Raw genomic sequence first — 24,762 nt, 5'->3', positions numbered from 1 at the left:
GATGACCCCTGTGCTATGTCAGAGATTGTACGTCTCCCCCACAGAAGATTCTACTTTAGATGGTAGTGGTGCTGGTGATATGTCTTCCCCTGTTCCTTTGTATTACAAAAATATATACACAAGCTAGCTTAAACACTATCAGTAATCAGGGAAGAGTCACTGAGGAACAATACAGTGAGAATGGGGAATGCAAGTCAGATCATCAGGAAGAGCTCTTTGCCATTCCCTCTGGGTAAGGGAGCTCATACTAAGACAGGGAGAGGGGATTTGGGGTGTTGTGGGGAGAAGCATTAGAGTAAGTCACAAGCCCTCTTACTTCACTGGGTTTTGAGTCAGCGCCAAACTTGGTGGAAAGTGTATAAGCCTCAGACTCAGATTTAGATTTCGTGATCTCTCCAAACCACTTTCGGACCTGGAAGATCAAAGAAAATACTGGAATCATTTTTGTTAACATCGGTGAAGAGAAAAACCAGTGAGTCAGGAAGAGAATAAAGACATTATTAAAAAAACCTTTCCCTACAACATGGGGTATATATGTAAAAAGGAATATTATTTATGGAGCCTTAGAAAGGAAGGAAATTCCGACACGGTCTACAACATGGATGAACCTTGAAGACATCATGCTGAGTGAGAGAAGCCAGGCACAAAAGGACAAACCCTGTCTGATTCCACATATATGAGATCCCTATAATAGTCAAACTGGTTGAGTCAGAAAATAGAATAGTGTTTATCAGGGACTTAGCAGTGGAGAGTGGATAGAAGAATGGATATATGGATAGACAATGTGATAATATAAATATAGCACAAAGGTAATCACAGTGATTGGGATATATGTGTTCACTGCATAATTTTTTTAACTTTTTGGATGCTTGAAAATGTGCATAATAACATGTTGGAAAAGTTAACTTATTATGTAATGCCATCATAGAGCTATTAAAACATATTAGTATGGAGAAAATACTGTCACATGGAAATGTGTTTAAATTCATGTATTTAAGTGGTGTGGCAGATTATGGATTTCATTTCATTATGGATTTCAATTACTCACTCCTCTGTCATAGTATTACGCCCTCATGGTGGGTGGAAGGTTCTTTTCCCTTGACTTTGGGTTTAGACATGTGACTTTCCTGATGAGTATCAGTGGAAGTGATGTAAGCAGGACCACAGGCTTGAAATGGCCTTGCCTTGTAGGGCTTGTTTTCTTGTGATTCAGCTATTGTCATGAGGAGAACATTGCCTAGGTTGCTGCTCCCTTTCTGCCAAGCCTCAGGATGAGTCACAAGGAGCAAATCTGAACATGATCTGTGTTCTGGGGGCGAGCCAAGCTGAACCCAGACAAGATCAGCTGAACCTCAATCAACCTTCAGACTTGAGTATGAGAAAAGTAAATATCTGTGTTTTGGGTCCTGAGATTTTTTTTGAGGTCGTTTGTTACCCAGCAATAGCTGACTATTACAAGTGGGAAAGCTGAAGAAAAACATATTTCCTTGATGTAGCAATTATTTACTTTCTGAAAACTGTCAGTAAATTGATGTATCTTACAATCAAGAACAGCTTAGAGGAGAGAAGATTGGAGAGTGTTTACATATGGCTCAGAGCTCCTATGAAAATTTAGAGAACATAGATTTAAATGTTCCTTAAAGCACATACCTCCAAATAGTTCTTAACTTTATGACAATAACAAAAGGGGTCATTGTTTACCTGCTGGCTGAGGAGGCAGTAGACCAGGAAGATGAAGACGCCCTGCAGGCTGTTGATGATGGTGAAGAGGTAAGCCATGACGTGGGCAGCTGGACCCACCTGCAGGACGCCCAGGAACCAGGTGCAGCCCAGGATGAAGAGCTGAGCTGTCGCTTTCAGTGTCAGCATCCTGAGCAGCGTCATACACAATGATGTGAAAAAGCTAATAATGGCCACGGATACCCTATCATGTAGTCGTCGATGGTGAGGATTCTGGAGCTGAACTGGCTGGGTTTAAACCCAAGGCAGAACTAACTGGCTTGTGACCTTGGGCAAGTTACTTGAGCTTTCTGTAACTCAGTTCCCTCATCTTTATAACAACCTTATTTCACAGGGTTGTTGCCAAGACTAAGTGGGATTTTAACATAGGAAAAGCATTTAGGAAAGTATGTAGAACAAAATTCTAAAACTGGATGCTCTTCATCTCTCTCATCATATCATTTATAGATAGACAGGGAGGCTTTTGAGGCAGATGTGGTGCTAATTAACAATTACAATGGGACAACAGGCCTGACTGTCCCAGGCAGACTCAGATATAAGGTCATCTTACTTATGTCTCTATATATCCCTGATTAAAATATATAATAATACATAAGTGAGAAAAGCTAGTTGGAGAGCAATTTGTGTAGTGTGACACTATTGGGTGCATGCCCGTCTGTTCTACCGAAAATTCACAGCCCAGAAAAAGGTCTGGGGAAAATATTGTACATATCATACAGTTTGTTACGTCTGGCTTCCCTGAGAAGTGGAAATAGCAAAGAAAGGGGGGAGTTAACCACTTTCAGATTTTACTTAATATATTTTAAAAACCTTTAAAAAATGTTTAACAAATACACTATTTTTGTGATTACAATGAAATAACAACAAATTACATGTTCACATAAAACTAATGCTGCAAAATGAAAAAGTCCTCATCGTTCAAAATATCATGAAATAATATCATACAAAATATATTTTAATCAAAATCCTTCCCAAACCTATTGCATCTTGTGTTATTTGGCAGAAATTGCTATTTTTTCCCCCATTCTCCTCTTCTTCATTTTAGAGCTAGATGCTTCCTTTTTTTGAGTTGTACCAAGGACACATGGCTACCTGGTTAGAGACTACATTTCTGGCCTGCCTTGAAGGTAGGTGTCACTGTGTGGTCCAGGTCTAGCCCTTGAGATACGGGTAGATGTAGAACATGCCCCTTCTTTCCATGGGTGGGATACTGGCAAGAAACATCCTGGGGAATGTGGAACAACAAAATGGAAAGGACTCAGGTCTCTGGATTACTTTGTGGAGTCAAGCTTCCCCGCTAGCCCTGGACTGCTCACCTCTAGACTGTGACATGCAAATGAAATAAACTTCTATTTCACTCTTTTTTAAGGGTCTTTTTGTCACCAAAGCTTAGCCTGTACTACAGCTAATACAGCTTCTCATTAACCATGACACTGGGAGATGGTAGTGGCTTTGCTAGTTCCTGAAACTTAGTTGTGGGTGTATGTGTGTGTGGATATGTAGAAAGGACGAGTGGGGCATAAGTAGAGAAAAGAGGGCATCAGAAAATACCATTTACCTCACCTTACCTTGTATTCTGGATGGTTGACACTTCACTGTTGAGTGAGGAAAGTTTCCTTTTTAAAATCCAAAGGATCAGGAGAAAAATAACTAGATTCACCTGCAGGAATAACACAGCTCATGCAGAACACAAGTTAAAATAATGCACCGTGTCTGCTGTAAATTGCACACAATTCCCACCTCCCTGCATGGGGGATTGAATTGGTAGCAGGTGGAAAATCAACTCATACAACCGAGAAAATGCATGCCCCTTAAGCATAAGGGGCACCCATCATGCCTGGTGCTTCTTCTTTTTTTTTTTTTTTTTAGATTTTATTTATTTATTTGACAGAGAGAGATCACAAGCAGGCAGAGAGGCAGGCAGAGAGAGAGGAGGAAGCAGGCTCCCTGCTGAGCAGAGAGCCTGATGCGGGGCCCGATCCCAGGACCCCGAGACCATGACCCGAGCCGAAGGCAGCGGCTTAACCCACTGAGCCACCCAGGCGCCCCACCTGGTGCTTCTTCTTCAGTTGGGAACAACACACTCACTCACACAGATAATGGCGCAGACAGGGCCAAGGAAACTCCAGATGAATCCCTGGTCCAGGTTGAGCCAGCAGCTGGGAACAATGGGAAAAGGGGCACAAAGAAAGATCAGAGAAAGTGCATGAAACGAACACCTTTTCCTAATGCTTATCCAGCATCTCCTGATAATGTCAGTGGATTACAATGAAGGTTTTGATTGTTCATTACCATGTGTTAATGCTACACTAAACATTTTACTAGCATAGTCCTGCTGAGGTTTTAGACCAGCATCGTGAGTGTGGGACCGTGGGGACAACTGTTATCCCCATTTTGCTAATGGGGACAATGAGATTTCAGAACTCGAGGTCCCAAGTTATGGGGAAGATGGAGCTGGGAGTTAACCACAAAATGTCTTCTTTCCAGAACCTTCCACACTCTTTTTTTTCCTAAAGATTGTATTTATTTATTTGAGAGCAAGAGACAGAACACGAGCAGGGGTAGCGGCAAAGGGAGAGGGAGAAGCAGGTTCCCCATTGAGCAGGAAGCTGGACACAGGACTCTCTCCCAGGACCCTGAGATCATGACCTGAGCTGAAGGCAGACACTTAACAGACTGAGCCACCCAGGCACCCTAAACCTTCCACACTCTTACTGTCATCTTTCCCTGCCTCACCGGGAAAGAAGTTAGAGCTGTTACAGCCGAGGGGAAAGGAGAGTGGGTTCAACGTGGATATTCCAATCATCGTTAACACTGTCCTTAAAACTGTCCACAGCACAGGGTGAGAGTTGAGCTCACCGATCAGGTGTTCCATAAAGGTCAGACTTGATCACAGCAGAAATGGCCACAATTATAGCTGGGACTCCATAGCCCACGGGGAACATGAGCTTCTTCATGATCTTGCTCACGCTGGAGTAGTTGACCACCGTCAGGTTACGTGCAGTGAAGAAGAGATTCAGACCCTCCAGCAGCATCCAGGTGAAGGAGGCCAGGTAGAGATAGTGTAGGGCACCTGCGATGATGGCGCACAACACCTGGGGTGGAGAATGGTGTCACCAGGAAGGATTGTCAGGGAGGAGGGTGGCCCTAAGACTTGTACCATACCTTGCTATTGGAAAAACTCTCAGGTATATGGTCGAGTTGTCAGGAGAGGGTTTGTCTTTTAGTTCTTTAGTCAATGTGAAATAGGCTACTTATGCCTCTAACCTTCCTGGGAACCAAGACCATTTTTTTTTTAAAGATTTTATTCATTTATTTGACAGAGAGAAATCACAAGTAGGCAGAGAGGCAGGCAGAGAGAGAGGAGGAAGCAGGCTCCCTGCTGAGCAGAAAGCCCGATGTGGGGCTCGAACCCAGGACCTGGGATCATGACCTGAGCCGAAGGCAGCGGCTTAACCCACTGAGCCACCCAGGCGCCCCCCAAGACCATTTTATTAAGGTATCATTGCAGCATGGCTCTATGAACTGAGCACCCCTGGGGTAGAGCAGGTGCTCCTCTGTGACAGTGTCAGTACCTTGATCTCAGTCTGGTCGATGGCCGTGAGGAAGAGCAGGTGGGCCAGGAAGAGGCAGATTGAGAGCTGCAGGTGGATCGAGGTGCTGGTGTTCTGGATGGTTTTGCACAGCAGGAAGGTGAGGGCTGCCAGGAGGAGGCACAGCAGAGAGATACCCAGCCCCACATAGGTGATCACAGTCAGCCCGGGATCCTTCTCCTGGGACCCAGCAAAGAGGACATCATAGTCAGTCTCCAGGATTAATCCCCCTCCCTCATGGAAAGGGGCATCCCAAGCATAGGCATGATTCCCGATGATAGTGTAAGACGTATCTTTCAGACTAAGGTTTTTCCCCCAGCTTTATTGAGGGATACCTAATATAGAAAATACTACACTTATTGAATGCACACATTTTGATGAATTTGGACATAGGCACATGTCTAGGATGCCATTACCACAATCAAGGTAATAAACATATCCATCACTTCTAAGATCTGTGTTGCTTTGACTTTTTCTTTCTGCGATAAGAAACAACATAAGATCTATTCTCTTAATAAGTTTTTAGGTGCACAGCTCTCTATTAACTAGAGGCTCTGCATTGTACAGCAGACTCACACTGAAATGAATGAATATGCTAGGCTAAGTCTTGCATCCAAGAGATGTAGGAAACCCTGTGTAGTAGAGGCTGTTAGCTTCTTCACACCCAGTGGTACCTGCCCTTTAGCTGCTTTCTGTGAAATCCAGTGACCCTGACTGAGAATATTTCTCTTGCCATATGAACATGCTTGGACATGCCAGAAGGAGTCACAAGTACCATGATGTGAATGCCCCTTGAAAGCTGCCCTCAAGCAATAAAATTATGGCATTGGAGGATAAACACCCCAGCTCCCTCAGCTTTATGTGGGAAGACTCTGAGATGCATGTTCTGTGATATCTCCCAGAAGTACCCAATGGGATTGAGTCCCAGTTGTCTGAGGGAGTAACTTTCTCTTTAACACATCCTTTATTGGCTGCCTTCTCTTCTCTGTCTTACTTCCCTATTGTCCTATTGATGTGACTTAGGGTCACCTCCCAAAGAAACTACTTGCCCTCAAATTTTTGTCTCAGGATCTGCCTTTAGGAGATCCCAAACCAAGACATCTATATAATTCAGCTCTTGGTGACTCATTTCATTAAGGACAGGAGCCAGGAACCTGCCAAGCCACGCAAACTTAGTTAAGACTTACAGGTAGGAAATGATAGTTGCCATCCCTTATAATGATAAAGGGATTTTCAGTTGTTTCAATGTCACTTTATAGAACTTTTTAATCCCTTGCTTTTTGAACCTTAAAAAATTGTGAAATATAATACACATACAGAAAAGAACATACACATAAGTGTACACATGATTGAAAGTTATTAAATGATTGGTAAGATCATTAGTCCATAGACATTATCCCAGAAGCTCTTTCCAATTGCAAATCACCTTCTCCCCAAGAGGTAACCATGATCCTTTTATGATAAGCAGTTCCTCTCTATGTCTATAGTCTTACTACCAAAATATGCAACCCCTGAGAATATGGCTTAGTCTTGTCTGTTTTTAAATTTTGTACAGATGGAAATACACTCTGCTCCACACAGTCACTCAGAAACCCATGATAACAGAGGCTTCACCATCTGGAGAATGTTGCTTCCTTGTTACACTGGGGGATCCCACAAGGGATTTTCTATGTCTCATCCCAGAAAAGTAGCATTGCTTTTCCTTTTCAGATTTTTACTTAAATTCTAGCTAGTTGATATACAGTGCAATATTGGCTTGAGAAGTAGAATTTAGTGATTCATCACTTACATACAACACCTCGTGCTCATTATAGCAAGTGTCCTCCTTAATACCCATCACCCATCTAGCTCATCCCCACCCACCTGTAGCATTGTTTTTAATAGCCCTCAATGGGAAACAACCTAGATGCACATTAACTGTAGAATGGATAAATAAATTGTAGTATATCCATGCAAAGGAATATCATATGGCAATGAAAATAAATGAACCAAAGCCATACACAGCTCATAGATGTAATGATGAAGGAAAGGAATGTTTTATGTTTTCAAACCCATTTTAGCTTGCCTGCTGCCCTCTGTGATATGAGAGGTCAGAGATTTCCCCCAGATGTCATTCTGGGGGTACTACCTCCGTCTCTGTGAGGAGGGGTGGGATTCAGGACTTCCTGTGTCCTGTCACTCAGCCTATGTTATTAGTGACTCCTCTGACCCCGCCTTTAGGATATGTGTCCAGTCTTCCTCCACCTCTACTCCTGCCACCCAAATACTGGTCGCCATCATCTTTCTACGAGTCTGCTCCTGCTGTGTCATGATGTATGGTCAATCTGGGAGCCAGAGGAATGTTCCAGAGGAAGTTCTAGTGACAAAAATACGCAGCATCTGGGATGCAGACCCTCCATTGCCATCCCACTGCCATTCGAATGAAACCTAAATTCCCAACAATAGCGTTGGGGGTCTGACACATTCTTCTTGCTCCCATCTCTTTAACTGCATCTCCTTCCACTTGCCCATCATTCACTTTGCTCCCGCCACACTTTTTTCTGGAAGATGCTAAGTTTGTTGTCTCTTCAGGACCTTTATCTACCCACAGAGCTCTTCTTGGGATGCTTTTCTCTAAGGACTTTTCCTGGCTTTTTTTTTTTTTCTTTCCCATTGAGGTAAAATCCAAACAATATGAAATTAACCATTTTAAAATATGCAATTCAGTGGTATTTGATACATTCACAATGCTGTACAACCACCACCAGTGTCTAGTACCAAAATATCTTCATCACCCCAAAATACAATCCCATGCCCATTAAGCACTTGCCCCCATTTCTCTCTCTCCCCAGCCCCTGACAACCAGTAAGTAAATTTCTGACTCTCTAGGTTTGCTTGTTCTGGATATTTCATATAAGTGGAATAATAGGTAGCCCTTTGTGTCTGACTTCTTTCATTGAGTACGATGTTTTCGAGGCTCACCTGTGTTATAACCCTTCTGACTCAATATTCAGACTGCAGCTCAAATGCTTAATTCTTATAGATGTCACCCTGACCTTTCTATGGAAACCAGCATGCTTTCTGCAATCATTCACTCTAGTCCCTGGTGTTTTTTCCCCTTTTTCTTTTAAAAGAGTACTTATCTAGTAGGAGCTCACATAGGATTAGCTGGAACAATTAAATGTATACATTGTACCTGGCTGGTTAAGGCCATGAGGACAGCGAAACTGGACAAGTGGGTGGAGTTGCATACGGTGTGAGTTTCGTTCTCTTGTATCAGGAAACAGCCATCCCTGGACCACTGGCCGTGGTCCCCTGTGCTTTTCCAGTACACGCAGAAGGCCTTTCCTTTATTGGGCTTCATCTGAAAGTAAAAGAGGCTCATCAAGTTCTTCCTTGGGAGGGACAACCCTCAAGAATGTCGATCTACATGGGGTGGGGGGTAAGCGAGGAGATACATGGCTTAGAAGTGACTCAGGTGATTTCTACTTTGAGTGAAGAAGATGGCTGCCAGAACACCTGCTCCCCATAGTCCCAGCTCTCTTGGGGTTCCACATACCATAAAACAAGATCAAGTCTCTCTGGGAGCCAGAATTTTACAGGATGTCATTGGTTTCAGGACTTTACCCCCTACCATGGAAGTCAGATATAAACAAAAAAGTAAATAAATAAAAAAGTCTGTGCCTCATACAGAGTTTTATCCTAAACACTCTCTAGGACAGATGTCCCTGATTTCTTCACACCAGTTCTGTCCCTGACCCCTTACAACACAAAGATTGCTCACACAACAAGAGGGGAAGTTTAGGAAAGAAATGAAGAGAGAGAATAGAATTAGCCTTTAACCTGTTCTTTTTGTCCCAAGGGTTTCCAGAGCTTCACTTCATGGGGCCAAGGAGATGAGTCAAACACTCTCCTGTTGAGGGGCCGTATCTCCTTTGATAATCCACCAGACCACCTCCAAATTTCTTGTTCCACTCCAACTGCCCCATGCCATATATGAAAAATTCTGTACTTAGGTTGCATATGATAGAGAAAAACCTACATTTCCCACTCCCTCATTCTTATTTTCTTTAAAATTAAGAAGTAATTTTATTTTTTCCAGATATAACTGACATAAATTATGTAAGTCTAAGGTATATAACCTGAGTTTTTGTTATATGTGTATATTGCAACATGAAGTTAGTTAATGTCCATCACCTTATGTAGTTACGATTTTTATTTTGTGACGAGAACTTAATCTACTCTCTTAGCAACTTTCAAGTATGCAATATAGTATTGTTAACTGGAACCATCATGTTGTGGGTTACATACCCAGAACTTATTCTACTTGTAACTGAAAGTTTTGACTGTGCAGAAACCTTTGACTTTCTGCACTTTCTTCCTCCCAATCCCCACCCGTGGTAACCAAAAATATGTTCTGTCTGTGAGTTTGGCCTTTTGAAATTCTACACATAAATAAGAATATACAGTAGCTGTCATTCTTTGCCTGATTTATTTCACTTAGTATAATACCCTCAAGATTCGTCCATGTTATTGCAAATGGCAGGATTGCTTTCAACTCTTACTTTTACAACAAAGCCGAAAGGCAAGGGAACAGATGAATTTTATTACATCTGGGTCTGGCTACACCTTTCTGCCTTGAAGAGTTTGGGCCGAGAAGGGGAAAAGGAAGGAATTCAATAAAAATTTTTTCTGATCAAGTTATGTAGTCTTTTTTTTTTTTTTTTTTAAAGATTTTATTTATTTATTTGACAGAGATCACAAGCAGGCAGAGAGGCAGGCAGAGTGAGAGGAGGAAGCAGGCTCCTTGCTGAGCAGAGAGCCCGATGCGGGGCTCGATCCCAGGACCCTGAGATCATGACCTGAGCCGAAGGCAGCGGCTCAACCCACTGAGCCACCCAGGCGCCCCGAGTTATGTAGTCTTAATAATTAATACCAGGCTTTTGTGTGGGAATGAACACCATGTCTCAGTTCAAATTTCATGGACATAAAATTGGAAGTACCTCCAACTAAAATAATCGCATGCACTAGAATTATGCTGCTCAGGAGAAATTCCATGTGAGCTACTTGTGTAATCTGAAATTTTCTGCTAGCCACATTAAAAAAACTGAAGAAACCTTTCAAATTAATTTTAACAATATATTTTACTTAACCCACTATATTCAAAACACTATCTTTGGGGTGCCTGGGTGGGTCAGTGGGTTAAAGCCTATGCCTTCGGCTCAGTTCATGATCCCAGGGTCCTGGAATCAAGCCCTGTGTCGAGCTCTCTGCTCGGCAGAGAGCCTGCTTCCCTTCCTCTCTCTCTGCTTGCCTTTCTGCCTACTTGTAATCTCTGTCTGCCAAATAAGTAAAATAAAAATCTTTAAAGAAAACACGCTATCTTTTAGTATGTCAATATAAATCAATATAAGCAATTATTATAAAAATTATTTTTTAAAAAAGATTTTATTTTTTCAAAGATTTTATTTATTTAATTGAGAGAGAGAGAGCGAGAGAGAGAGCGTTAGTGAGCAGGGGGTAGGGGACAGAGGCAGAGGGAGAAGCAGAGTCCCTGCTGGGCAGGGAATCTGATGTGGGGCTTGATCCCAGTATCCTGAGATCATGACCTGAGCTGAAAGCAGGCACTTAACTAACTGAGCCGCCCAGGTGCACCAAAAGATTTTATTTTATTTAAGTAACCTCTACACCCAATATGGGGCTCGAACCCATGACCCTGAGATCAAAAGACACATACTCCCCTGATTGAGCCAGTGAGGCACCCCTTGAAAGTTATTAATGCGTGAGAGACTGTGGACTCAGAAATAAACTGAGGGTTTTGGAGGGGAGGGAGGTGGGGGAATGGGTGAACCAGGTGATGGGTATTAAGGAGGGCACGTATTGCATGGAGCACTGGGTGTGGTACATAAACAATGAATCTTGGAACACTGAAAAAAAATTAAGATGTTAAAAAATTATTAATGATATAGATATTTTGCATGCTTTTTTTTTTAATGAAGTCCTCAAAATCTTGAACTACCAAGTCTAAATCCGGAAATACTAAGTCTTCAAAATCTCAATTCAGATGCATGTTTCAAATGTTCGATTGTTACGTGAGGCTCCTAGCCAAGGTACTGGACAGCACAGCCCAGAGACACTGGCTGGGGAGGGTATGCACATTGTCTGCTCTACCTCCAAGACACCTAAGCAAGTTCAAACTGCAGCTCTGACTCACCTTCATGTGCTGAAAACTCAAAATCACAGACTTGGAGAGAGATTTGTTCCTTTGGGGTCCAATAGCGGCACTCACTACCTCAGAGTTCAGGTAAACTCGGTCTTTCTCATTTGACTCTTCAAAAAAATGTTGCATTTATGATGTTTCCAAGGGAAGAATAGGAAATAAGGGCAATTGCCGTGGGACCTGAGAAAACAGAAAAATGGGGGTCTTCAAAAGTGCCACCATTCCTGCCCACACCCTCCACGCTCACACACATGATATGCACACAGGCATACATATGCATGCGTAGTCACCTACATGAAGGTCAAATGAAATAGAGATTCTCACTGTCTCTCCCTTTCTCACCTCTGAGACAGATACTGTGCTTATGGCCTTGAATCCTTTTTTGTATTGAATGGGGTAAAACTTGGGGGAAGAGAAGAACTGGACAAACCAAGAGAGGTTAAGCTGATTTGCATCAGAACCGACGTGGCTATAGCTTTAGGAGAAAATGCTGTAAAATAAGATGGGAGGAGGGCAAATAAGAGGCGGATGGAATTTTGAGGGGGGAGGTGGGGGACCCCAGGTGGGTCAATCGTGAAGAGGAAGATTAGGGGGTTAGGTAAGTCTTCTGTGATGTCATTCCATTCCTCTGTTGCCTCCTGAAGAGACTTCTGATCTCTTCTGATATATTTTTCAAGACTTTTAGAATTGGTTTTGCATTCCTTTTGGATGAAGCATAATGTTGAGACTGGACTCAAAGAAATCCATTAACAGTTGGGTTACATGTATGTCTGTCTATTCGTATGCATGTATGAATGGAATCACCCCCTCCTCTATATTATATATGTAAACCAGATCTAGAAATAATGTATATAGAAATCTATGCCACTACCTCTATCTATCATCTATCTATCTATCTACATATCTTTCCATCAACTTTTTTTTTTTTAAGATTTTAAGATTTTATTTTTTTATTTGACAGACAGAGACCACAAGTAGGCAGAGAGGCAGGCAGAGAGAGAGGAAGGGAAGCAGGCTCCCCACTGAGCAGAGAGCCCAATGTGGGGCTTGATCCCAGGACCCTGGGATCATGACCTGAGCCGAAGGCAGAGGCTTTAACCCACTGAGCCACCCAGGTGCCCCAACTTTTTTTTTTTTTTTTGATGGAATACCTACTCAGGTCCAGACACTATTCAGGGGATACAGTGGGGGAAAAAGAAACCATTTCTGTTCTTACAGAGCTTACTTTCTGGTGCAGGAGAGAGACAAACAAATATAAACAAATGAGTAAAAGTATATGTCAGAGAATGATCAGTCCTAGGGATAAAATTAAGTGAGGTAAGGGGATGTTACTTCAGACAGATTTCAGACAGCAGAGTGAAGGGAGGGAGGGCCACGTGGGTATACTACAGAAGCCCGCTCTAGGTAGGTCTGAAATAACAAGGCAAAGTCCCAGAGACTCGAATGTGCCCAGATGGTTCAGGGAGGAGGGAAGGGGGAGGAGGTCAGTGTTGAAGAGGGGGGTGTGTGTGTGAGAGTGGGAGGAGGTGAAGGCAGGGATGTGATGGGGGCAGATCGTGCAGGGCTTATAGGCCTTGAGGAGGACTTTTTTTTTTTTTTTTTAAAGATTTTATTTATTTATTTGACAGAGGGAGATCACAAGTAGACAGAGAGGCAGGCAGAGAGAGAGATAGAGAGAGAGGGAAGCAGGTTCCCTGCCGAGCAGAGAGCCCGATGTGGGACTCGATCCCAGGACCCTGAGATCATGACCCAAGCCGAAGGCAGCGGCCTAACCCACTGAGCCACCCAGGCGCCCTTTGAGGAGGACTTTTGCTTTTATTTTAAACCAGAGAAAAGCCACTGAAGGATGTTAAGCAAAGGAGTGCCATAATTTAACATACTTAATTTTTTAATTTTTACTTTTTTTTTTTTCTGTTTTGAGGGGTTGGGAAGAGGGAAGGGAGTGAGAGAATCTTGAGCAGGTCCATGACCAGCTCAGAGCCTGACACAGGTCTCTACTTCACAATCCTGAGATCCTGACCTGAGCTGAAATCAAGGGTGGGACGCTCAACTGGCTGAGCCCCCCAGGTACCCCCATTTAACATACTTTAATAAACTTAAAAAATAGATGTGTACAGGCTATATTTATATCACATATTTATGATTTTATTACGTATTAGAAGGACATGCACATGACATATATCAATAGGATGGTGTTATGAGCCAAATTGTGTCCCCCCCAAAATCAAGTTGAAATCCAAACCCACAGTACTTGAGAATGTGACTGTGTTTGAAGACAGGGCCTTTATAAAGATAAGGCTAGAGGAGAGAGGGACTGATTTGGGTGCTGTGATGAAACGGGCAATCCTGGGAGGCCTCATGGAGGAGATGAAAGCTAACTTGCATCTATGAGTAAAGAAGAAGAGATATGGACGCACAAAGAGATACCAGGGATATGCACTCAGAAAGAAGACCATGTGAAGACACGGAGAAGTTGGCTCTCTGCCAGGGAGGGAGGCCTCGGAAGAAACCAACCCTGACCATGCCTTGATCTCAGATTTCTAGCTTCCAGAACTGTAAGAAAATAAGTTTCTTGGGGTGCCTGGTGGCTGAGTCATTAAGTGTCTGCCTTTGGCTCAGGTAATGATCCCAGTGTCCTGGGATTGAGCCCTGCATCGGGACACCTGCTCGGCGGGAAGTCTGGTTCTCCCTCTCCTACTCCTGCTGCTTGTGTTCCCTTTCTTGCTGTCTGTCTCTGTCTAAAAGGTAAATAAAAAATCTTAAAAAAAAAAAGAAAATAGATTTCCCTTGTTTATATGTAATAATCAGTTAGTAACTACATATATATATATATATAAACATATAAATTAACATATATATATTTGTAGTTAGTTTGAATATAGTGGGTTATAGGGCTACAGTATGGATTATGGGATTATAAGATGTTATCACTAAGTTTTCTTTATTGTTTGTAGCTCCCAAGAAGCCCACACTGCAGTTAGGATTGTAGGGACAGGAAATAGGTTAATTGGTTTCTGGATTAATATCCCAGCCTTGCCCCTTACTACCTACGCAGCTCATCCTATCGGAATAAATTCCTTGGTAGGTTTCTCTAATCGGGTTTCTCTGGTCCTGCCTGAGGGGTCAGAAGCAATTCATTTCTGTTTCTCCGAGTTAATGACAGTTTCCATTTGTCAGAATGAAACAGTGGTGGGTGGTTGGAAAAGACGGGCAGGTGATATGTCCACCTGTTCTCGTGCATAGAAATAACTTATTTTTGGCCTGAAGTATTCTGGTTAAGAGCAAAATCGCAAGCAGAAAAGAGAAGGGTGGCTGTAGATGTCCACAGTCAGCTTCCAGGGGCCTGGGTTTTGTTCTCTGGGATGTTTTACAGGGAGAGGATGTCATGGGATTGTATGTTTCGGGTTACTAAGGACTGTCCAGGGTCCACCTCTGGGGGGTGTCTGGTGTAATTCGATAGCACCTCCTTTCAGTCTTAAAGTTGTTACTGTTTGAAGGTCAGTCACTCTCCACAAGCAGTTCTCATGGGGTTAGGGGGCGATTCTGCCCCCTTTGGGGACATTGGGCAATGTCTAGATGCATTTTTGGTTGCCACACTGGGTGTTTGCTTCTGGTGTCTAGTGAATAAAGGCCGGGGTGCTGCTAAATAGCCTATGGGGCACAGGGTGGCCCCCATGACAAAGAAGGATCCTGTCCTAGACAGGACATGGACAGAGAAATGTCCCTCTGGGAGCTTGTCACATATCATTCAATGGGTTGTTTTCTCTCATTAGGAACATTGAGCCCTTCACCTAAACATGGATATAATTCAGTGAACATTCATCACTGTTCTCTACATAATGAGCCCATACTGGTGACTCTAGAGAAAAATAATTCATGATTGCCATCTGTATGGGGATCCAGCCTGGTGGGGGAGACAAGGACATGACAGTCAAGACACAACACAACAGGCTAGATGCCAGGATAAGGCAGGTTCAAGAGACGGGGGTAGTGCAGAGGAGGGAGGGTCTGACTTTGGTGCTGTGGTGGAAGTGGGCAGTCTTGGGAGGCTTCACAGAGGAGGTGAAATTTGAACCATGCTGAAGAGTAATATTTCACCCAGTGGCTTGGGGGTGGCATTCCTGGCAGAGGAACAGCCAATGCAAATGTTCGGAGGTGAGACTATAGGGCCCATTGGGGGAGGGTAAATAGTCCTCCACGGGGTACTTCTATGCCAGGTGCCCCTTCGGGCACATGAAATCACATTATGAGGTCTGTAACTCCCTTAAACAATTCAGTGTAGGCTGCTCTCGCGGGCTGAGCTGTGCTGTCACTGAATTCACATGAAATCCTAATCCCGTACCCCAGAAAGTGATCAGAGAGCATGTGGGGCTGCAGGTGTGCTTTGTATGGCTTGCACTGTGGAGTTTTGCACACTTTCTACAAATTGTAAAATTCAGAAGAAACTCCTGGTGACAAGGCAAGCGTGAACTTGTGTGGTTGGAGGTTGGCCTCCATGCTCTGCCCGACACATTCTCAAACACCGGGGATTTGAATTCTTATCTTCTTTGGGGGAGGAGAGGAAGTGATAGGAACTGATTGTCTCATGACACTTCCTCAGTTCAGCATGTGGTTGGTTTTCCACATTTTGATGCTTTTACTTGGGGCCTTTCGCTGTTAGTACAGCTACAGACCAGCTGTACCCCATGTTTACAGGATTAGATTTTAAGACCCCAATTGTCATGCTATAGCAGTTATAACGATAGGGCAGTTATTGTAAGACCAAATTTAAAAATTGAAGGTATTCATGCAACCAACCCAATTTTTGGTTTTTCTTAAAAAAATAGAAAGTCTGGCAATACTGGGACAATTAATGGTAACAATCCATTCCTTCATACACAGCTGTAGCAGATGCTGTAGACATCCTAACTTTATTCGCTTGGCACTCCGGGGTACCTTATATGTTGATGGATTCTCCAGCAAGCAATGGCAACTCTCTGCCTAGGAGAACTGCCTGCAGTGAATGTGCAGTGAATGTGTTGGATTGGTACACAGGGCAGAATGGCAGGGCCCTCAACCACTGATGGATCAGAGTGGCGCTCTCTCCTTGGATGGGAGAGCTCAGTGAGATGAGTCATGGTTACCACCAGCAGTACTCACTACCATAATTATTAATGCCTGTATTGGCTTCTCCTCTTCCTTGTCTCATTTCTTTTCTCCCCCACTGGGATGGTTAATTTTATGTGTCATTGTGGCTAAGTCATGCTACCCAGATATATGGTAAAACGTGAGTCGAGGTGTTACTGTAAAGGTATTTTTTAAGACGAGAGTAACATTTAAATCAATAGACTTTGAGTAAAGCAGAGTACCGTCCACCATGTGGGTGGGCCTCCTCCAAACAGTTGAAGGCCTTAAGAAAAAGACCGCCTTCTCCCAAATAAGAAGGAATTCTGCCTGTAGCCTATCTTTGTCTGTAGCTACAACATCAATTCTTGCCTGGGTTTCCAGCTTGCTGGCTAGATTTTAGACTTGCTACCTTCCACAATCGCAGGAGCTAATTTCTTAAAATCTCTGTCCCTGTTTCTCTCTCCATTCCCCTGCCCCCCCCCCACCATATTGATCCTGTTTCTCTGGAGAACCCTGACTAATATACCTACTGAAGCTTTCTGGAATCACCCACAAATAAACTCCTTACTCTTCTCTCAGGGACTGCTTTTGGGTGAACCCCAACTGAGACCAGGACAGAGCAGCCCCTAAATTGCAAAGAAGGGTCTTCCATGCTGGAGAATAGAAAGCCTCCACTTTGGGAAGATTTTTTTTTTTAAGGAAAAGACTCAAATGACACAATCTTAAGGTAACAAACCCATTTGGAAGGAGCCTGTTGGTGACTCTCCTTATGACTCATACAGCAATAGTGATCTGTGTGTCTTAGATGTTCTGAATACAGCCACCAAGTGTACCTTGTATGTTTCCCTGCACGACGTCATTGCAATGGATGTCCACTGAGTTCATGTGGGTGTTTAAGGTGAAGATCTGTTCTTCTTCAGAGCAATTGTCTGTAACAACTCGCGTTTCAATAGCTGGTGAGAAAAGCAATATGCAAGCTTGCCATTATTATAAGCTTTAAACACGCATAGCAACACGGACGGGTGACAATTACTGAATGTCTAGGACATGCCAGGCACTGTACATTGTCAAATAACCTGTGAGGGACCCTTATTTTAATGAGGAAACTGAAGTTCAAAAGTTAAGTAAGACCGTAACTCTTGAAATACCAGTTCCCAACTACCGTTCTCTAGCAATCATCTTCTTAAAAATTTTTAAATTTATTTACCTATTGAGAGAGAGAGAGAGAGTATGAGCAGGGGGAGGGGCAGGGGGGAGAGAATCTTAAGCAGGCCCTGTCCTAGGCATGAAGCCTGGTGTGGGGCTCGATCTCACGAACGTGAGAGCATGACTTGAGCTGAAATCAAGAGTGGTAGGCTCAACTGACTGAGCCATCAAGGGGCCCCCTCTAGCAATCATCTTTGAAACAACAGTTCTGTTTCTAGGAATTTATTTTCAGAAAACAATCATGGATGGGAGGGTAGATTTAGCTTCAAGAAAGTTCACAGCAGCAGAGATGATAGTGTGAAAAATAGGAAATGATCTAAATGTTCAACAAGGAAGATTGATTTAGTAATTGATGGCTTATCTCTATAATAGGGAACCATGCTTCCGATGAAAATAAAGTCACAGGAGAATTGCCATCAAGAAACAAGATCATGAAAATATTTAACTTAAATATTAGCAGATGGCTGGAGGCTGGTTGTGGGTTTGAAATTGTTGAAACTGGGTGATGGGTACATTCCTCCTGTGTCTGTCTATTCCCTGATGAGGGGAATGAAACCCAGTGAGGTGAGGACAGTGGTCTGTCCCATCAGTTAGGACCTGGCCAGGTCAGGAAAGATGAGAGCTTATTGTAATATGGAAAATGGTTTAATTTTGAGTGAAATGAATGAATGAGTCCTGATTCTAGTTAATGAATGTGTCCTGATTCTAGTTTTCCAAGAAGGTTAGGCATGGGGTTTTATTTTATATTTAAAAATTTATATGAATACCTAACTTTTGTAGCAACATGGACAGGACTGGAAGAGATTATGCTGAGTGAAATAAGTCAAGCAGAGAAAGTCAATTATCATATGGTTTCACTTATTTGTGGAGCCTAACAAATAGCATGGAGGACAAGGGGAGATAGAGAGGAGAAGGGAGTTGAGGGAAATTGGAAGGGGAGATGAACCATGAGAGACTATGGACTCTGAAAAATAATCTGAGGGTTTTGAAGGGGCGGGGGGTGGGAGGTTGGGGGAACCAGGTGGTGGGTATTGGAGAGGGCACGGATTGCATGGAGCACTGGGTGTGGTGCAAAAATAATGAATACTGTTACGCTGAAGAAATAAAAAATTAAAAAAAAATTTATAGGGGCACCTGGGTGACTCAGTGGGTTAAGCCTCTACCTTCAGCTCAGGTTATGATCTCAGGTCCTGGGATTGAGTCCCGCATCGAGCTCTCTGCTCAGTGGTGAGCCTGCTTCACCCTCTCTCTCTGCCTGCCTCTCTACCTACTTGTGATCTCTCTCTCTCTCTCTGTCAAATAAATAAATAAAATCTTTAAAAAATTTATTATTATTATTTTTATAGAGCATAAACTATCTTAGAATACAAATTGGTAAAGCAAAATGATTAGATAGGCATACACTGATCCTTAGATATCCTTGGGTTGAATAGAAACACAGCAGTGTCTCTGGAGGCAAATTTGGTGAGATGTATCAAAGTCTATAAAATGTTTCTTTTCTCCTTGATCTAATGTTTCTTCCTCTATGAATCTATCCTAAGAAAATATAAAAAAAATGAACACAGTTAAATTTTCAATGGTCTTTTTCATGGGGTTACTTGGCAACCACCCACATTCCCCAGAATAGGGAACTACAGTATAAATAAACATACAATATAAGTAAATTATATACAATGCAATTTGATAAACCATTGAAAACAATAATGTAGGGAATGATGATGTATATAATTTACACAGAGAGATGTTAGTGATGTAATAAGTAAAAACTGTATGTCCAATGTCACAAACACAGCAAATATGCATCTGTATCAGACAAGCATCTATGTGGTTATAGGATAGGAAGTCTGGGCTGTGGGCAGATTTGGCTGGTCTAAATTTAGTTTTGTTTATGTGTTTTTTTCCTTTTTTTTTTTAATTTAACACTTGGCTTTGCTATGATATTTTATTTGTTTTTATTTTTTTAAAAGATTTTATTTATTTATTTGACAGACACAGATCACAAGTAGGTAGAGAGGCAGGCGGGGGGGGGGCAGGCTCCCTGCTGAGCAGAGAGCTTGAAGCAGGGCTTGATCCCAGGACCCCAGAATCACAACCTGAGCTGAAGGCAGAGGCTTTAACCCACTGAGCCACCCAGGCGCCCTATTTTTATTTTTTAAAAGAGCGAAATGATTACTAAGATCAAGCTGTTTAACATGTCCTGTCACGTGGTTATATTATGAATATATATGAATATGTATGACAAATATGACAAAAGTATTTTTATTTCAAAAATATGCAGTAAGATGTTCTTTCTGGGATGGAACTGTGATATGGGTCAGTAGGTATTAGGCGTTGGATTAAAAAAAAAAACAAACCAAAAAAATTACTTTTAAGCCCAAATCCCAGATTCAGGATTGGAAACAGCAGTCTTTTCTTTCTTTCTTTTTGTTTTTAAAGATTTTATTTGTTTATTTATTTATTTGAGAGAGCGAGTGAGAGAGCAGAGAGAGAACGAGCAGGGGAGGCACAGAAAGGAAAGCAGACTCCCCACTAAGTGGGAGCCCGACACAAGATTTGATCCCAGGACCCCAAGATCATGACCTGAGCAGAAGGCAGCTGCTTAACCAACCAAGCCACCCAGGCACCACCTTTCTTTCTTTCTTTTTTTTTTTTTTTAAACAGGTCTATGGAGCTGTGATTAATGTGAAAGAAATTGTACATAATACAGTGTACAATTTGATGAGTTTTATTGAGTGTATATACCTATGAATATACTATATTCCTATGAAACCAATGCCATAATCAAGATACTGAACGTGTCTCTCATCCCCAACAGTCTCTTCAAATTTTCCCCTTCCTCCCCCCATCACTATAGATTAGCTTGCATTTTCTAGAAGTCTATATAAATGTACTCAAGCAGGGTATTTATTTATTTTCCTAATTGTGTAACTCAGACTCCAGCTTATAATTAGCCCCTGTGTATCAGGCCAAATCATTTTCTTACCCACAGTACTGTTGTGGATTTTCTGGATTTTTTGCTCTGGGGATTTCAAGGCAGTGTCTAGAGCATCTGTTTCCAAAGTCTGGAGAACACCTGTGGCCCAAGATGCGACTTTTTCCTTCTCTCCCGTTCCCAGCAGAGTTTTATTAGCGAGAAGTGACTCGAATGTCTCAACAACATGTTGCAGCTTTGAAGATACAAAGAATAAGAAAACAAATCCAATCTGATAGATCTCACATCCGGAGGGAATGCAGAAAGCATGAGAAGGCAGCTTCTGGAGCCAGAGGACCTGGTTTCAATCCACCATTGACCAGTTGTGCGAACTTGGAAAAATCACCCAATTACTCTGTGCCTCAGTTTACCCAAATTAGGATAGGCACAGTAAAAGGACCCCATAGAATTTTGGGGAATATTAAATGAATTAAGAGATGCTACCTTTTTTGAACAGTCTCTTTGGCTGCTATACACCAGATGAAGGTTCGTTATTATGAACATCTTTTACTGACAGGGGAAGTGGTAAGGTTGCCAGAAATAGACCAGTGGTTCTCCATTAGGGCGATTTAGACCGCACAGGGACATTTGGTAATGTCTGGAGACATTTGGATTGTCATCACTGAGGGGTGCTACTGATATCTGGTGGGTGGGGGCCAGGGATGCCGCTCGATGCCCTGTAACACACAGGACAGCACATCCCCGCCCCCTCTGGAAAGTGACCCAAACTCAGGTGTCGATGGTGCCAAAACTGAGAAAATGTGAAGTAGAGTTATAGCTCAAAAGACATTCTAACTGGCCTTTTTAAGTCAAGAAAATTTTTTTTTTTTAAAGATTTTATTTATTTACTTGAGAGAGAGACCGTGAGAGAGAGCATGAGCAAGGAGAAGGTCAGAGGGAGAAGCAGACTCCCCATGGAGCTGGGAGCCCGATGCGGGACTCGATCCCTGGACTCCGGGATCATGACCCGAGCCGAAGGCAGTCGTCCAACCAACTGAGCCACCCAGGCGTCCCTAAGTCAAGAAATTTATCTATGAAGTAAAACAAAGAGACAAGCCAGAGGGGAGAAGAATGAAGAGCCAAGGTGAAGTTTTATAAATATCTGTGTAATATAATTGTAATCTAGGTGACTTGAAAGATGATTTTTATGCGAATCCCCACATCCTTGTACTTAAAGTGTGGTCCTTGGACCAGCAACATCAGCATCACCTGGCAGCCCGTTTGGAATGCAGTCTCTTGGGGTCCTGAGTCCAAATCCGTACTTTAACAAGCTCCCCAGGGGATTTGTTGCACAGACACACTCCGGAGATATTGCAAGTTTGGTTCCAGGCTCTGACAATAAGGTGAGTATTGCGGTAAAACTATTCAAATAAAGTTTTTGGTTTCCCAGGACATATAAAAGTAAGTGTGTAACAGCATTTTGTCCAAAAAAACGTACAAACCTCACATCACCCGGCACTCATCATGGCAAGTGCACTCTTTAATCCCCATCACCTCTTTCACCCATGAGCCCTGGGTGATGTGTGGGAGTGTTGAGCCACTATATTGGACACCTTAAACTCATATAACACTGTATGTTAACTAACTGGAGTTAAAATAAAAACTTTAAAAAAAGCCGATCAAATTAAACAATGTGCAAACCTTAACTTAAAAAATACCTTATTAATAAAAAATGCTAATCATCACCTGAGCTTTCAGCGAGTTGTAATCACTGATCACAAATCGCCACAACCAATATGGTAATAATGAGAAAGCTTGAAATACTGTGAGAATTATGAAAATGTGCCACAGAGACATGACATGAAGTGAGTCAACACTGTTGGAAATGTGGCACCAATAGAGTTATTACATACGGGGTTCCCCAAACCTTCAATTTGTAAAAATTGCAATGCAAGTACAAGAAAATGAACCACAATGACGTGAGGTATGCCTGTATGTTAAAGACCTAGACAGGATGGGGACTTTGTCTCACTCACAAAATGACACCTAGAACAGTCCTTGGCAAATGTAGGCGCTCAGTAAGTGTTCATAGGTCGCATGAATGCTCTTGGGAAAAAAAAGGCTATCACATGAAAGCGTTATAAGCAGAGCGATCTATCAAAAGGGATGGAGGAACATTCAGAACCAGGGTTCAAATAAATCTTTTCAAGGTTTTGCTCTTTGGCTCTGAGTCTTTGTGAAAATTCTGAGCTGAGTTTGCTAGTTTACAAGCAACCTCCATTCCTGCCCAATATGACAGCAGAAATCATCTTGGTTTAAATTGATTCGTACATAGTAGGCACCAAAGTATTTACGCTTCAGAATTGCTATTGAAGTGTCTGATCCAGCATGAAGGCTTTGTACCTTTTCCTGGTAATGCATTTGTTAATTGAGGTGAACGTCACACAACATGAAATGCCCCCCTTTAAAGTATACAATGCAATGGCCGTTTAGTATATGCACGGTGTTGTGCAGCCACAACCTCCATGTAGTTTTAGAACATTTCCATCATCCTGAGATAAAATCTTTTAAGCAATCACTTCCCATTTTTCCTTCCCCTGGGTTCTGGAAACCACTAATCTGCTTTCTGTGTCTATGGATTTGCCTGTTCTGGACAGGTCACATAGAAATGGAATCCTACACTGTATGACCTTTACGTCTGGCTTTTGGTACCCAACATGATGGTTTCAAGGTTTATCCACGTAGTAACATGAATTAGAACTTTATTCCTTTTTATGACTGAATAAGATTCCACCGTATAGATATACCACTTTTTAAAAAATCCATTCATTTGCTGATGGACATTTGGGCTGTTTCTTCCTTTTGGATACCATGAATAATGCTGCTATGAACATGTGCTTGCAATGATGTTTTGAGTCTCTGCTTTCAGTTCTCTAGGGTGTATTCCTGGGAGTGGAATTGCTGTGTCCCAGGAAGGAGGAAATGGGCAATGAAACTTCATAATGAAATGTTCCTGTTAATTACATGATTGTTCACTACTTCCATGAACACTTGTTGAACTCCCTTTGTGCGCTTGGGCTGTTTCCTGCCCTCAGGAAGCTCACTGTCTAAGTGGGACAACACGTCATGGAAATGTTGCAAGTCTGCCAGAGGTAACAATGGATAACCTGGATGGAGGGTGTACTCTGGGCCAGGCCACTGTGTTAAGTACTCTATGTATAGTATTTCATCTAACCTTCCTTCCAAGGAGGAAGGTGCCATGAAGACCCCCCATCTTACAAATGAGTAAATCAGTCTTGCAGAGTGTGATGGTGAATTTTATGTGTCGACTTGGGTGGGCCAGAGGGTACCCAGATATATTTGGTCAAACATGATTCTGGGTGTGTCTGTGAGAGTGTTTCTGGATGAAATGAATACTTGAATGGGTAGATGGAGTAAAACCAGATTGCCCTTTCCAATTTGAGTGGGCCTTATCCGGTCGGTCCAGGGCCTGAACAAAACACGATGTCTGAGTAAGAGGGAATTATCTCCCTCCTGAATGCCTGACTTGTTGATTGCTTTGAGCTAAGACACTGTTTCATGTTTTGTTTTTTTTTTTTGTTGTTTGTTTGTTTTGGTGTTGTTGTTCAGGCTTGCCTGAAACATCAGCTCTCCGTGGTCTCAGATCTCTGAGTTTGAACTTGGAATGACCCTATTGATTCTCCTCGATCTCTAGCTTGTTCACTGCAGATCTTGGGATGTGTCAGCCTCCATGATTGCATAAGTGAATTCCTTATAACAAATATCTTTTATCTATGTCTCTTGTTGGTTCTTTCTCTGGAGAACCCTAATACAGAGGGTTGTGTCATTTTGCCCATGTTACTTGTCACTGTGATGCTGTGATTTGAACCTCTTCTGACCTCCACAGAAGAACATGGGGAAAAGGATATAAACTCATACGGAAGGGTTTAAGGAGACCATCCAGTGGGATGTGAAACCTGGATTGAGTCTTGAGCAGAGAAGGTTAG

At 42.5% G+C, this 24,762-nt stretch overlaps 1 protein-coding gene across 1 annotated transcript in view; it reads right to left on the bottom strand.

The window, feature by feature from the left end:
- The window catches only part of LOC111162478 (adhesion G protein-coupled receptor E3), a 46,970-nt gene that overhangs the window by 2,628 nt on the left and 19,580 nt on the right, over positions 1-24,762 (bottom strand). Inside the window, 11 exon segments of the mRNA XM_022526927.1 lie at positions 316-412; positions 1,702-1,870; positions 3,309-3,400; positions 3,833-3,899; positions 4,600-4,835; positions 5,316-5,513; positions 8,509-8,676; positions 11,527-11,652; positions 11,654-11,712; positions 17,472-17,591; positions 20,828-21,013. Of these exon segments, the coding sequence (XP_022382635.1) occupies positions 316-412; positions 1,702-1,870; positions 3,309-3,400; positions 3,833-3,899; positions 4,600-4,835; positions 5,316-5,513; positions 8,509-8,676; positions 11,527-11,652; positions 11,654-11,712; positions 17,472-17,591; positions 20,828-21,013 (1,518 nt within the window).

Source organism: Enhydra lutris, unplaced genomic scaffold (genome assembly GCF_002288905.1).
Source record: "Enhydra lutris kenyoni isolate GAN:26980312 unplaced genomic scaffold, ASM228890v2 scaffoldscaffold92, whole genome shotgun sequence".
NCBI classification, from domain to species: domain Eukaryota; kingdom Metazoa; phylum Chordata; class Mammalia; order Carnivora; family Mustelidae; genus Enhydra; species Enhydra lutris.
Note: the sequence above shows the minus strand (reverse complement) of the source record. Positions and strands in the feature narration are given on the sequence as shown.